Genomic DNA, 16,024 nt, shown 5'->3' on the forward strand with positions numbered 1-16,024 from the left:
CTTTATCTCAGTAGGCCTAAAAATCTTATCACAAATTTCTACTATACAAGATGCTAATGAGGTATGGTACATAAAAGAGTTGGTTTTAACCCCCCTATATAAAACTAAAAATGACTTTTTATCCAACCTTTCTTGAAAAAAAAAAAAAAAAAAAAAAAAAAAAAAACGAGTAGTTAAGAATTCTAAAAACTCATAAGGCAAACATAATAAATTTCTGTTAAATAACTGGCTTAAGCCAAAATGGGATTTAATTTTTCTAAAGGTAGGCTCGGTAGATTTAATTTAAATAAAGGTTGTAAATTGATTTTAATTAATATTATTTACAACATGATAATTTATTAACAATGCTACTAAAGCTACTAAAACCATAAGCCAAAGCAATATGAATAAAAATACAGGTAACCCCTACTTAACGCTGATAATTCATTCTGGAAAAACAGAGCCAGAGCACTAAGGGAATCTCCGCTAAGTGAGCGCCGCATTCCCATAAGATAACGTGTATTTGTGAGTTGCGGTCAGTGGTGTAGGATATTTCTTAATCAATAATAAATAGTAGTGAAAAGATGCACAAATGTAGGTCAAAATATTTAATATTCAAATATTTGTACATATAAAATATTCTGCATTACATACGTATATAATTATGGTGGTAACTACTTGCGTATCAAAATTAAACTTAAAATTCCAATTAAATTCATGAATCTAATTGATCTAAATTGATTTAATTTAATCAATGGATTTAATCATGAAAAATGTGTTGATTTTGGGTTGTACTTTGGCCCTCTTCCTGGTAAACTAAAAGGGGTTTTAATTTTAAATCCCCCGCAGCACAGCATTACCACCCAACAATAAAGTTGACCGATCCTCCGCTTTGAAACCTGGCATGTTTTTTTCTTCTTTCAATATGAAACTTCTTTTAGGCATTCGTTTCCAAAAAAGTCCTGCTTCATCTACGTTAAAAACTTGTTGAGAAGTATAACACATAATACCTCTCTTCAATAATTTTAATAAGTTATTTTTTTAAAGTTTCAGCTCCTTGATCTGCACTTGTGGCTTCTCCCTGGATTTTAAATCTATTCAACCAGCCCTTACTAGTTTTAAATGGTTCCACATTTTTTTTTTTTTTTAGGTGAGTTTTCTTCAGATCATCATATAGACTAATCTCTCTCTCTCTTTTTTTTTTTTTTAATAATATTTAACTTAACTAAATTCTGCATTGGATATTATCTTCAATAAAATTAGTTAGTCTCTCCATTTCAATCCTAATAGTCGGCCTAGCCCTAGTTGCTTGCAGAGAAACAGCTGTCTTTCCTGCTGCTAAGATTAATTCTTAATTTTTTATAATTGTTCTTACAGTTAAACGTGCCAGTCCTAAATTATGGCACACATCCACTTGTCATTGACCAGAATCAATTCGCTTCAAAACGTCTAATTTTCAAATTCAATCTTTTTCTTACATTTATTTCTTATTACATTTATTTTTTTTCTTCGTACTGTGTCCAGACATTGTTGCCTTTTCATTCTTATCTGCCATTATTAACTCTTCGAAAAAGTAACTGTGTTGGTTATTAATTATGATACAACGTTCAAGTAAACTGTCGGTTACACACGATGTCTAATACTGTAATGACCAGACTTCGGATAAATGCATGTAACACAAATATTACAAGCAATATACTTGATCATTTTTTAAAACGTTGATCTCGGAACTATGTAACAAGTCAATGTACTGCAATTAAATTAGCGTGGGAGAAAATTTCTCAAGTTGGCATGGGAAACATTTTAATGCTGTTTTGCTATTCATTTTCAAGCTATTGACTCCATCAAATGAAATGATTTCATTAAATATGCCAAAAATGGAATTTGTAAAAGAGCGTTATAACGATTTGTGACAGCATTATAGTCAGATACGGGTTATAATATAAGAACAGCGTTATAGCGAATCAGCGTAAAGCAAGCCACATTATAACGAGGGCCTGCTGTATAACCTAAGCCAATTTTATACAATACTTTGAAAAAACATTTTCTTATTGAGTGACATGAGCAGGCTCAAATATAGGCCTAGCGGTTACAAAATTATAATACACATGTTGGTGTCTTGATATCTTTTATAGGCCTATATATGCATAAAAAGTGTTATTTTTGAAACTAAAAATAAAGAATGACATTTACCTCTTTAACGTGAAACCTGTGCTTGTTTTTTTTGTTGCACAAATACTCAATTCTGAGTCGAATTGAGAGAAGCACCCAGGGATTTCATCTTCAACTTATATGAGACAATTTCTGTCATTGCTCTTGATGATTTTTTAAACAAGAAAAAGCTTGCTCATACATGTAAGAAATTGAAAACTGCAGCAAAATGTTCATTGCCAGGCAGGATACTCTTCTCTCAAAGAAATCCAGAACTTGTCTAGAGGCAGATCAGTAAATCAGACTGCAGCTCACAAAGTTCTTCCTCTTTTCTCAAAGTCAAGTTCTTGTCCTCGTGGGTAGCAACAGTTAGTAGGATCACCATCCTCCCCACACCAGGTAGAAAAGACCTGAGTTCAAATCCTGTTGATGACGGGAGGAATTTTTATAGGTCTTGTCACAACGCGGCTGAGTTAGTCAGTCTCGGGCGGCGGTAGCATGGTTTTTACTCAAGAAAACTCTGGTTTTTCGTCCAGTAAACAGAAAATCAACCTCAGAACACACGCAATTTATAGACAATATACACATGGGAGGCAACATAGCCTTAGTTGCCGATGCTCCTAAAACCCAATAACAACAAAAAGTCAAGTTCTCAGGATGAGCAGAAGATTCAGAGAAAGGGTCCATTACTCAGTCATACACTTGTGTTGAAAGGGAGGAAAAATACTGTTCAATTTTGTTCTGCAATTCTTCCAGGTAGTTTTCAATAAGACTTGAGATTTGCTGATATCCTTCCTCACTCTCAAGCCCAAACAGCAGTGGAAACATTTCAAGATTTCCTTTTGCAATGTGATTTTTCTAAAGATTGTTTAAATCCAAGAATCTTGTCACTTGAAGTGAAAACATTTTCTATAGGGCATTGCAGAGATTTGTTCAACTGGTTGATGTGAACTAGTTCATGTAATGAAAAATGTCTGCTAAGTAGTCTAGTTTCTGCAGCCATTCTTCATCTTCAAAGCACTCGGCAAAATTTGGCCTACGATTTCTTAAAAGTACTCCTAAATTCACCTTTAAGCTCAAACGCCGTTGAGAACTCTTCCTCTGTTAAGCCACCAGATTTCTTTATGTAGTAGGAGATTTATGTGCTTTTTGTCCAGGTTTTCACACAGTTTTTAAACATTCTCTAGTGAACTAATCTTTGTTTGATAAAGTTAATAATTTTTGCAGCATCATCCAGAACTTTTTTTCATTTCATCTCCAAGAGTTTTTGACACCAGCACCTCTCTATGAAGAAAGCAGTATGTTATGACAATGTCAGGATTTTCTTTTTTTACAAGAGAGGCAAAACCTCTCATGGAGCCAACCACTGATGGGGCACTATCAGTACAGATGCCAACACAGTTCTCCAAGACAGACCTTACATTTCCAGATACAAGGACAAAACATTAAATATATCTTGGCCTTTGCTTGTTTCAGGCAATTCTTTGCAGCAGGAAACGTTTTCTTGAATTTCACCATTTACAAATGTAAAAATGCTACAGCATGACATCTATTGGTGAAATTTGTTGATTCATCAACCTAGATAGAGAAACTGCTTTTTTCAGCTTATTACACAAAACCTCTTTAGTATCATGTGATATATCCTTTTCAATTTCTCGTAATGCACCTTGTCCTAGTATTTTAATAATTTTACATGCTGGCATTATTAGCTTCTCACCAACTGTGTGACTTTTCCTTTTCCGGGCAACAAGTTCTGCTACTAAATAACTTGCTTCCTATGCCTTTTCACTGAATGTGATGACTTCTTTTAGCTTTACTCTGTTTGTTTTGAGATTCCAATAGCCATTTAAAATAATCAGCACCTTTACTTCAAATGGCTGTGATTTGTAGTTAAGTGTCTTTTCAATTTTGCTGGAGCCATTGATGCATTTGTAAGTTGTTTGCCACAGACAACACACAATAGAATAGGACAACTTTAATTACCAACCGATGTAAAACCCATTGATAAGTAGCTTTCATTGTAAAGACGGACTTTTTTTGTATCCCTCGTTGCACTAGGGCAGTGAAATGACTCAGCAGATTGTAATTCTTCATCACTAACCTTATCAGAATTGTCTGTGGGCTTAGAATCCTCTTCCATCTCACACCTCGTCTTCAAAAATTGCCACACTGAACCATCAGACATGATTCAAAAACACAAACGCTAATAAAATATAAAACAGCAGGGCATAATAAATAACTAAACTAGAAAATCGCAAAAAATACGAAAATTTCAGGACAAATTCCCTTCTGACCCACACAATCCACGTTTTGCAACATTTACAGCAACAGCAGCTTGGGAGGTAATTTGGGAAGGAAAGGCTGACGTCATCGGCCTACCGTCCTACTATCCATGCTCACTAATGATCAATGGTCTCACCAATCTCGCATCAAAAACTGATAACGGACTGAACCAAATGAACACTATCCTACTGTGCACTGCCAATATGGGGCTGAAAAACCTCCAACGAAATTGCTAACGGGGATGCTTGGTCATTGTCCATCACTGCGAGCACTACAATCATGCGACATGCTAAGTTCAAAAAACGATGTTTATTTTTTTTTCAATCACGATCTCTCACGGAACCCCTAACATCTCTTGGAACCCTAGGGTTCCACAGAATCCCAGTTGAGAACCCTGTGCTAGAGGTTTAATCTATATAAAAGCCAGATTTCACAACATTCACTAAAATTAGAAAAATTTTAGAGAACATCATGAGAACTTAAAAAAAAAAAAAAAAGTATTCTGCATGTGTGATAAAAATTCTTCAATTACATCACTAATTTTTCTTTGGTGGAGTGTCACTGTAAAAATTCTAAGGCTCCATTTTGGTTAATTTAACTTAAAAAAGCACAAGAACATGTTAAATGAGAATTGTTTCACTTTCTTTTTTGCTCAACTTTCACTTATTTTTAAAATAAGAAGTGAAAGTTGAGAAGTTGACCTTACAGTAGTCAAAAAAAAGAAACAAATTGATCTTACTATTCAATATAGTGTTACAATCAAGAATTTTTAAAGTTTTCCATTTTCAACTATTTCTTGCTGATTATCCTAAAAAAAACCTGACAGGTGAAATCTGTATACTAACAAACCAGTTGCCATGATTTTGTTCTGCACCCGCTAAACAGTTAATCTAGATACAAACTGGATTAAACAAAAAGTAATTTTCTTTTTTCTAATGAAATTATGATAACATGTGGCATACTAATGCTGGCCATTAAGCATATGGTACATAATATTATATAGAGGTTAACAGAGATTTTAACTGAGCTACTTATTATCACTAGAAGAAGGTTATAAGTTAATAACAATGTGTTTCACAAATGTATTGAGGTTTGTAATTAATTTTATATTTACATATAAAATTATATTAACGTAGTTCAATATTAAAGGAGAGTAGAATGGCAGTTTCAGGTATGGCTTACTTTTCAAATCCTTCAAAATCTTCATTTATTGGTGGTCCATGAATGAATCTCATACCATCTGTACCTCTGACTGAAAAAAAAAAAAAAAAAAAAAAAAAAAAGAATACAAGCAGGTGTTTGTGAACACATCCTTATTAATTGTTAAAATATGTTTACCAAATATACATTACAACATTCTGTTTTGCTATTAAATGCAATAATTAAAACAGCTGATCTGTTAACTTCCGATCAGTTATTTTAATTATTGCATCTGCTTCAACAATTTAATTGTCCACATTAAAATTAATTAACCATGTTTTCATGAAAGACCTGCATTTACAAATTTACATGGGCACTTACCTATACTAGGCTATGGTTATTTTCATATATTTTTTGCTTTTGCACAATGTGATATATACTGGGTGATTATAAAATAAGTTTCTCTATTCAGGAGCCCACAGTGTCAAAATGATTATAGATAGCGTTGTGAAAATCGATGGGTATGTCAATTTAGGGTATGGGGAAGCGATTTGTAAAAGAAAAAAAATTAGTTCAAATTTCTGCCACCAGGGAAGAAATGGCACTGTAAACATGAGATGGAATACTTAACTTAGGATTAGATTTTAATAACAGAACTTAGAAATTTACAGATATTGTTCTATGTGTTTTCGTTCACTCGAGATGACATTCTGAAAACGAAGGACTGTGTGCGACAGCTTTCGCATAGTATCTCATTGAGGATGTTGGCTACATGCTGTTTAATGCTTGTTTTCAAATCGACAAGCATCTGTATGCCGCCATGGTAAACTGTCTTTCAGGTATCCCCATAGCCAGAAATCACAGGGATTCAGATCTGCTGATCAGGCTGGCCAGAACTGCAGAAAGTCTCCAGAAATTATGCAATTATATTCGAATGTTGAACAGAACAGTTCCTTCGCTTGTCGATCAACATGGGGAGGGGTACCATCTTGCATGAATACTATGGTCTCCAAGCAGTGCCTTTCTTGCAGAGCGGGAATAATGTGATCTCTTAGAGGAGTGCAGTACTGTGCACTAGTTACCGTACACCTTACGGGGACATGAGGTGTAGACTCTTCAAAGAAAAATGGTCCGATTATAAACTCTGCTGTGAATCCACACCATACTGTAACGTATGGACTTTGTAGTGGTCTTTCATGTTTCATGCACAGCAGATGGATGAGAAGTTCCCCATATTTGGCAGTTTTGTGCATTTACAGCTCCATGAAGAGTGAAATATGTCTCATCAGACCACAATCATTCGAGCCCATGCATTATCAAGTTCCATATGAGTCAGAAATCGTAGAGCAAAGTCTATTCGTTGCTACTGATCACAAGACTTTAGTTCTTGCACTAGGTAAATCTTGTACGGGAACCAGCATAAAATTATTTGAAGCACTTTACATACAGTACACCAAGGTAGGTTCAAGTCTCTTGACACACACATCTGGCACTACTGACAGGTAGTGTTTCGCATTCTGACCACTGAAACTGCCACTTCATCCACTACCTCTGTTCCGATACGTGGTTGTCCTTTGCCTGGAATTACACCTAACTCTCCCGTCGCTTCAAATTTCTTTATTAGTTTTTGAAGCCCCACTGATGTCAAAGGTCCTTTACGCAAACCTTTATAAGTTTCCGCTATTCACGTGGTGCTGCATTAGTATTACTATTATTCTGATAGAACAGTTTTACTAAAAGAGCACATTCCTTTTTTGAAAGAGCCATAATGGTTATTGACAGTAGTATTGGCCTTTCTGCTTTATCTAACAGGATGTCATTTGCAAAAGCAGTGTCTTAAAGTAAATTACAACTTTTTCTTATATGCAGCGCCGTTTTTCACCTGGTGGCAGAAATTTGAACTAATTTTTCTTCTACAAATTGCTTTCCCACACCCACTGATTTTCACAGCGCTAGTAACCGTTTTGACACTAGGGTCTCCTGAATAGGGAAATTTATTTTATAACCACCCATATATACAAGGATGGACAAAATAACTGAAACGCCTGATATGAAAGTACAGGTTGACCATCACTAATCCGGCCACCGGTAATCCAGTTCCACCACTAATTCGGACATAATTTCTGCGAACGTAATTTCAAAAATCCCGGGTCAGCGCACCGACCTGCCGCTACTGTTTTGGTGGCATTGCTTGCAGCATCAGCAGCTGGTGCGAACTTGTAAACTCTGGCAAGACATTCCCACTTCTTTTTCTGCATTTATTATTATAACCTGCTCACATTTAGCCCCAGCCATGGTTCCAATGCATAAAGGAAGTAGCTCTCGTGATGTAAAGCGTAAACACAGTACGTTGTCCATAACATATAAAGCTGAACTTCTGAAAAAACTCGACAGCGGTGTCCGTGAGAAGTTTAACTCTGCTTAATTGTAAATTCCAGCAATTTCTTTCAGTTCCTCTTACCTTAGTAATTTTCTTTTAGCCATTCCTTTTTAGATTTTTTTTTTTTAAACATACTTATACAAATTTGCAGAAAAACACAACACAATAGGATGGATAATACAGAGCTAACAAACTTGTTTTCACAAAATGTCTAACAGTACTGACAAAACTTATTGCGATGTTTGAGAGTTTATTTTATCGTAATTAGTTTTATTGCAGCACTCGCACCACACGTGCAATAAACTAATCACAAACGACCTTCATATATATGCCGTAATAGCATCACACGTATGTGGCCGACACAGCTTCTCAAGAAATAAAGTAACCAACATATATGGCCACGGTGGCCACATATATGCGACATAAAAACTTGTTTTTTTTTTTTTTTATATATTTTAAGCAAAAAAACGACAAAACCAACATTACAATATTTATTTTCGAATTATTAATCAAATTATTTCCTAAATATTTTTTGACCCCTGGAGAATTTTTTTCTTAAACTAGCTTGGCAGTCAACGTGTTAAAAGGTAGGAGGTGGTTAGCTGTTGGGTGAAATGTATGTGCTAAAATAACCACAGGTGATCCGGCAAACTCACTAATCCGACACCTCACAGATCCCAACGCTGCTGGATTGGCGATGGTCAACCTGTAGTAGTTTTTGTAATGACTCTTGTGCATCAGGCAACACAGCATTCTAATCGGTATCTATGAGAAATTGAAGAGTAGGGTAGATGCCCTTGATGGAATTAAAATGAGTGACTCATTAAGCTGTCAGCTGCCTGACTCAATACCAGAGCTCACTCTTCTGGATCAAGCAACACAGCTGCAATCTTCAAGGCAGAATGTGCAGGACCCACAAGAGCAAGTTATTGTCAGTGATTGTATTGTCAGGGAGATGGGTAATACATTGTGCAAAAAGGATAGGTGGAATAGGACCAGGATATGTCAGCCAGGGGCAAAAGTTGACGATGTTGTAGAGCAGATGTCATCTTTTAAGGGCATAAAAGGTGATATCGTTGTACATGTTGGTACTAATGACATTAAGAGTAGGAGAACTGCAGATTTACTTAACAAGTACAGGTCAATGTTGAAAAAAAACTTGCAAGTTACAGTTAAACTTGAAAACATCTGCAATTCTGTCCAGATAGGATAGGAAGTATATGATGAGAGCCTTGTCAATCAATTTGGCCCTGGAGAAATTGGTCAAGGCTCGTGGGGTAGAATTTTTCCCAGAGTGGTCAGTGCTTGTTAACAGAGATCATCTACAGGTATGAGATACACTTAAATAGAAAGGGTGCAAGAATATTTGCTGATGCAGTCGAGGCAGTGTTGTATGTGTCGGAAAACTGATAGCTTGGGGGGGGGGGATTCACAGACTAAAAGATTAACAGTAGCCACAGGCAGAGGTGAAAGTGATTCTTGCACTGCTTCTATTAGAATGCGCAGCAGCCTGGAAGGCTGGGGATTTCAAGGACTGCTACAAGTCATCATGGAACAAGTAAATACATGGGCTCTGTTAAGGTAACTAAGATTAAGAACAGTTGCAAGTATATTTACATGTACACCAATACTATGAGTATAGTAAACAAATTTGATGAATTTGAAGTGATGGTCAAGACATCAAAGGTTGTTATTGTTGAGATATCAGACATGAGATGTCACACAGAATTGGAATTTGGAGAGTACAATGTGTCCAGAAAGGATAGAGGGGTTATGCTGTTAGTGAAGAAACAAAATCTAAGGAAGTGCATCCAGTTAACATGGGTGGACATTGCAATGTTGCATCAGTATGGTGTGACATAAGCACTGGGAAAGCAAAATTGAGAGCAGGAGTATGTTATAGGCCTAATGACTCTGATCAGTACAACAAATTGTACAGATAAATAGAGTGGGCCAGTAAATCAGATTGTTTTATAATGGGGATTTTAACTTCCCAGATATTGACTGGAACTTGTGGGTTGGTCACTGAATACTAGCAAGAATTTTGTGGATTTACTTGAGTGTTTTCTACAGCAGCATGTTAGAGAGGCAACCAGAGGGAGTAATACTCTTGATCTGATTATCAGAGGGATTATTCATGTATTAAAGAATGGGCAGATAAAGGAAACACTAGGTGGCATAGATCACAGTGTACTGATGTGGGATTTACTTAAATATGTAACTACCATCAGGGGTAAAGGTGACTACAGTGGTCTTAGACAGATTTTAAATTCTATATAGTGGGACCAACTGATCATGTTAACAACAGCAAATTCTAAATGGAAAGCATTCAAGGAATAAATCTTGGAAGCTACTAGTCTTTCCATACGAACTACTAAGAAATACTGCTCAAAGTTTAGGCCTAAATGGGTGTGGATGAACTAATGAGACTCGTGGTAGAGAATAAAAGTGCATGGGATGCACAAATTATCAGTAGACACAGAAGGCTGTGGTGTATATATATAAGCTAGTCTGTAATAAAGTCACCAAGGAGGTCAGGCAAGTGTAGATTACAAGAAAACTTTTGAAGTTAAACATAAGAAAGACACCCAGGGTGGATGGGATCTATCCAATTATATTAAAGGAGACAGCAAAGGAAGTAAACAAACCCTTAGCCATAATTATGAAAGCTTCCTTGGACTCAGTGGAGGTCCCCATGAACTGGGGTTGTGGAAATATGTCCCCAAGTCACAAAGGGGAATCAAAGGGTGACACAAGTAATTACAGACCTCTTAGTTTAACTTTCAGGCCTGACATAGCCGAGAGGTGAAGAGCGCGAGTGCAGTAGCACACGCTTTTTGAGTGGACCGGGGTTCAAGCCCGTGACTACTAAATACGATTAACATTCGTATTGATTGATTTATTGTAAACTCCACTGAACTGATTGTGCTGGAGTATAAACAGGAACTTTTTTTTTTTTTTTTTTTTTCTGTTCCAGAGAAAATAATGGAGTCACTAGTTAAAGAAGCATGTAGGATCAACTAGACAAGGCTGCAGTTATAGTTCAGACACAGCATGGGTTTGTTAATGGGAAATTGTCTGACCAATTTGACTGGATAAAACGATGTGATCGCAAAGCAACTGGATGCAAAAAATAATGTTGATATCTTATACTTGGATTTTAGGAAAGTTTTTAATACCCCCAAAGTAATGTATCAACTGTGTGGTACTACTACACTCACAGTGGTAGAGAAGGGAAAGTACCTAGGGTAATTGTGCAGGCAGATATCAAGTTTTCTGAGCAGTGCAGACAGTCTGCAAGAGTAGCTCATGGTGTCTTGTCAATGATATACAGGAATTTTTCTAGCAGGGATAAGCAGATGATTATCCCCTTGTATAAGGCAATGGTCAGGCCACACCTTGAGTATTGTATACAGATTGGAGGCCTCATTTTAAGAAGGATGTAGAGCTGCTGGAACAAGTACAGAGAAGAGCAACAAGATTTGTGAATGGAACAAAGGGTTGCTCTTACGAAGAAAGGCTTAAGTTTTGAAAATTACAGTGTCTGGAGATAGTTGTAGGATAGATGTGTGGAAGTTTGCCTTTAGCCAGCGGGTAGTTGATTACTAGAACAAACTTCCATCTGTCATTGTAGAAGTTGATAGCTTAAATGGATTCAAGGCAGAACTGGACAAATATTTGGAGTGAGTGGATGGCTGAAATGAGAAGGGTTTTTTTTTTTTTTTTTTTTGGCTGATGCTATATAAGCTTGCTTTCTTGCATCATGTGCCATTACTAATGCTAATGTTGTTGCACCTGGAAGACTACTGTACGAATTGGAGCAATACTGCATTAAGTACAAGTTGCTGCTATGGATAAAGGGTTGTTTGAGTGGGTGAAGACAAAGTGGTAATCAATGGACACTGCTCTTCGTAGACTACTGTTGGTTGGTTGGTTGGTTGTTTTATTGTTTAATGGTGCACTGGCAAATGAGGCCATAATGCGTCAAGTCAAAATTAAAGCTGATACATTGTGGACTAAAGTGATTAGTGTAGTTCCCCAGAGTTCAGTGTTGGGACCATTCTTGTTTTCTGTATTTATCAATGATATTGATGAAGGTATATCAGGCTTAACATCCAAGTTTGCAGACGATACGAAGGTTGGCAGGGTTGTTAATGACAGTAATGATAGAGTACGCTACTGCAACAGGATCTAGAAAAGTTGAGCAGATGGGCTGACAGGTGGCAACTGAAGTTTAACACTGATAAACACAAAGTACTGACTATGGGTAGCAATAACCCCAGAGGAACATACCAACTGTGCAGTACTGCACTCAGGGAAGTGGAGAATGAAAAAGACCTGGAGGTAATTGTGCAGTATAAAGTTTTCTGGGCAGTGCTTAGAGACTGCAAGTGTAGCTCGTGGGATCTTGTCAATGATATACAGGAATTTTGTTAGCAGGGATAAGGTGATTATCACCTTGTATAAGGCAATGGTCTGGCCACACTGAGTACTGCATACAGGTCTGGAGGCCTCATTTTGGGATGTAGAGTTGTAGAACGAGTACAGAGAAGGGCAACAAGACTGGTGAATGGAACAAAGGGTATCTCTTACCAAGAAATGCTTGTCTGGAGCCTAGGGACCTGTGAGGTGATGTGATTGAGGTGTATAAGGCCTTGAATGGTTTGAGCAAGCTCAATGCTAATGTGACCCTTCCTCTTGTTCAGATTACACACCTGAGGGGGCATAAATTCAAATTGGGGAAAGACAGTTGTAGAATAGATGTGCAGAAATTCGCTTTTAGCCAGCAGATGTAGATTGCTGGAACAAGCTTCCATCTGTTGTTGTGGAAGTTGACAGCTTAAATAAATTCAAGGCAGAGCTAGACAGGCTTTTGGAGTGAATCGGTGGGTGAAATGGGAAGGGTGTTTTGTTTTTTTTTTTTTGGCTGATGCTGTAAAAGTTTGCTTTCTGCATCATATGCCTCTACTAATGTAATGCTAATGTGGTTTTTATTATTATTTTTTTTTGTTTCTTGCAAGTAGTACTGTGAACGAAAGATGACAAAAGCTGATGTTTATTTATAGGTGATAAAGACATATGAAGAAAATGACTGACCTGTTGTTGATGTATGTTTAACGGAGCATTGGTGACAAACTGCTAATTTAATCTATCTGGAGCAACCGTATCAAAATAGCGGACACAAGACTGAAAAGGCAGATGAGTGCGAATTGTGTTAGTCTGTTGTTTGTTTTGTTCATCTAGCTACTTATTTACTGTGAGGTGGAATCACCAAAGAAGACCCCTCCCAGAATCTGCCCACAGCATTAGGAGCTGGGCCAGGACAACAAAGGGGGATTTTTACAAGGCTGGAGCTGCTCTAACCAGGGAAAGAGCAGAGGTGGCCTGAGAGGAATAAAACATAGGATACAGAACAGATAAGGTAGGGGAATGGTGACAGAGAAGACACCCCTCTAGTGAGTGTGGAGATTGAACCTGAAGTAGGTTGATAGGGCCCTGAAGAAGTGCAGGATAGGGTGCCAAGAAAAGTAAAAGGATGACAGACAGAGAAAGTCATCGCGGTCGCAGGCCATTCACTTAACATCCCAACTCTTAAAGGTCTCCAGACTCACCAAGGAACTACTGAGCAGAGAGAAGGATCTGCTCAAGAAGGTAGTATTCCGTCAGCAAAGGGTGGACAGAATGACAGAAGAGAGTCTGTATTATGGGGAGTCAAGTCCACAACTAGCCATCCCACACAGGACAAACCCTGGGTCAGCAACAGTTTCGCTGCTCGTCTTTGTGAGTAAACACTATTTACACAACATATACTATATACAATCTGCTAGAAGGTCAGGGCATGATAAAAAAAATCCCACCTGGAAGGACAAATTCCAGGTCTGCTGGAAGAGAAGGTCCAAGACAGAGTTCCATAAGGAGTGTCAAGAAATGATCCCACCCGGTAACAATGAGGCCAGGTCAGCTGCCTTGCAACTTTGAGCAATGCTGAGTTACAAGGTTCTGTCCTTTCACCCATTCTCTCCCCTATTCTACTATACACCGATGAGCCAAAACATTATGACCACCTACCTAATATAATGTTGGTCCTCCACATGCAGCCAAAACAGCTCATACCCAGCGAGGCATAGATACTACAAGATTTCTAAATGTGTCTTGTGGTATCTGATACCAACACGTAACCAGCAGATCCTTTAACTCCTGTAAGGTCCGTAGTTGAGATGCTGTGGATCAGAGTTGCTGTTCCAACACAAACCATAGACGCTCGATGGGATTAATGTCTGGGGAATTTGGAGGCCAGGGCAATACCTGGAAGTCTTCCTCATGTTCCACAAACCAGTCTTGAACAATCTAGGTGGTGTGGCATGGCATTATCCTGCTGAAAGATGGCACCTCCAGAGGGGAAGACCGTTGCTATGAAAGGATGTACCAGGCCAGCAATGATGTTTAGGTAAGGTGTACGATAGGTTGGTGTCTAATGGCTCCTGAGATTTCTCCCATCTCCGCAAGTGAGCTTTGTATTGGGCCAGAGATTTTGAGGTGTGTAGGTTATGTACTATGCAGTGTGTTGTACCCTTTGTTCATCCGATCAATTAGCCACTGGGGGCCCTAGTGGGATATTACCACACCTTGCCTCGGGGAGGCTGACCGGGTGTACCATTGTTTCTAAAGTACTCTGGCAGGTCTTGTCACTTACTTTCCTGGAATTTCAGTGGCTAGGACCTATATAAATGGAGGAAAACTATGAAACAAGAGTAGATGCCAGGGAGGATATTTAGTCACAGTTTAGAGGAGCTATAAGGGGACAATCGCTAAAAAATAAGTTTTCTAATTGGTCAGGCATAAATTTTGATGTTTTTTGAATTTTGACATGTGGGACAGACGCTGCGTAAGAAGAAAGTGGGGGGAGGCGGAAGGCTGGGAGGCTAGAAGTTGGAAGTAGGGAGTCAACAAGGAAGATGATCCCAGTTTGGCAGTGGGCCATGTCCCACAAAAAAAAAAAAAAAGAAGGGGGGGGGGGGGGGTAGGAGAAGTTCCCCCCCCCAGGGAAAAAAAAGGTTCCGCTCAAGGGAGTGCAGAAGTAAGATCGCCCACTGGGCAACCGAACAGCAGCACTGCTCCAGGCAATGCAGCGTGGTCGATGACACTGCCAGATGTATCTGGGGCACACAGCCACACCAGAGCCATTAAATGGGTCAGGTCCGGAGTATGGTTGCTTGAAAGAATGTACACAGGCAGCATAGGCGATGATAGGTAGAAAAATTGTTTTATAGAAGAGTCAGAGTTCTTCTCTTAAGTTCCCAGTCCTTGATGTTTAAGCAGGTGGTAGATGTCAGAGTGCCCAACACATGTTCTGCAGGGATACCCAGGATATCCCTGCAGAACATCGCCCAAAGCATGACACTGCCATCACTGGCTTGTTTTCATCCCACAGTGCATCCAGGTGCCATCACTTCCCCAGGTAAATACACATATACCTGGCCGTCTACATGGTGCAATAGGAAACGTGATTCATCGGACCAGATAACCTTCTTTCAATCACTCAAGGTCCAGTTACGATGCTCGCGTGCCCATTGTAGTCGCTGTTGCTGGTGAACCGTGGTTAGCATGGGCACTCAGAGCAGCCTGTGGCTAAGCAGCCCATATTCGGCAGGATTCAACGTACTGTGCGTTATGACACATTACTCCCATCACCAGCATTCCAATTACTGGCAAGTTGCACCACACTCATCCTTCTGTTACCACGTACCATCTGGGAGAGCCTTCGCACACCTCAAGCATCAATGAGCCGTGGTCGTCCAACACCTTGCTGGTGGTTCGTGGGTTTCTTCTCCCCGGACCACTTTCAGTAGGTACTAACCACAGCTGACCATGAGCACCCCACCAGCCATGCAGTTTCGGATATGCTCTGACCCAGTCATCTGGCCATTACAATTTGGCTTTTGTCAAACTTGCTTAAGTCTGCTGCCTTCTCCATCTGAAGAGTAACACTGATTAACGGAGCTCAGTATCAGGTGTTTATCATATTGTGTCACGACCCGGACACAATATGATAAACAACTTCAATTGCTTCGATTTGCATAACTCGCTGGT

At 38.7% G+C, this 16,024-nt stretch overlaps 1 protein-coding gene across 1 annotated transcript in view; it reads right to left on the reverse strand.

The window, feature by feature from the left end:
- The window catches only part of eIF2A (eukaryotic translation initiation factor 2A), a 197,525-nt gene that overhangs the window by 170,513 nt on the left and 10,988 nt on the right, over window positions 1–16,024 (reverse strand). The window contains exon 2 of the mRNA XM_090372166.1: window positions 5,596–5,665. Within this exon, the coding sequence (XP_090228292.1) occupies window positions 5,596–5,665 (70 nt within the window). The remainder of the gene's footprint in view (window positions 1–5,595; window positions 5,666–16,024) is intronic.

Source organism: Mastigoproctus giganteus, chromosome 1, assembly GCF_048544385.1.
Source record: "Mastigoproctus giganteus isolate SK-2022 chromosome 1, ASM4854438v1, whole genome shotgun sequence".
Lineage (NCBI taxonomy): Eukaryota > Metazoa > Arthropoda > Arachnida > Uropygi > Thelyphonidae > Mastigoproctus > Mastigoproctus giganteus.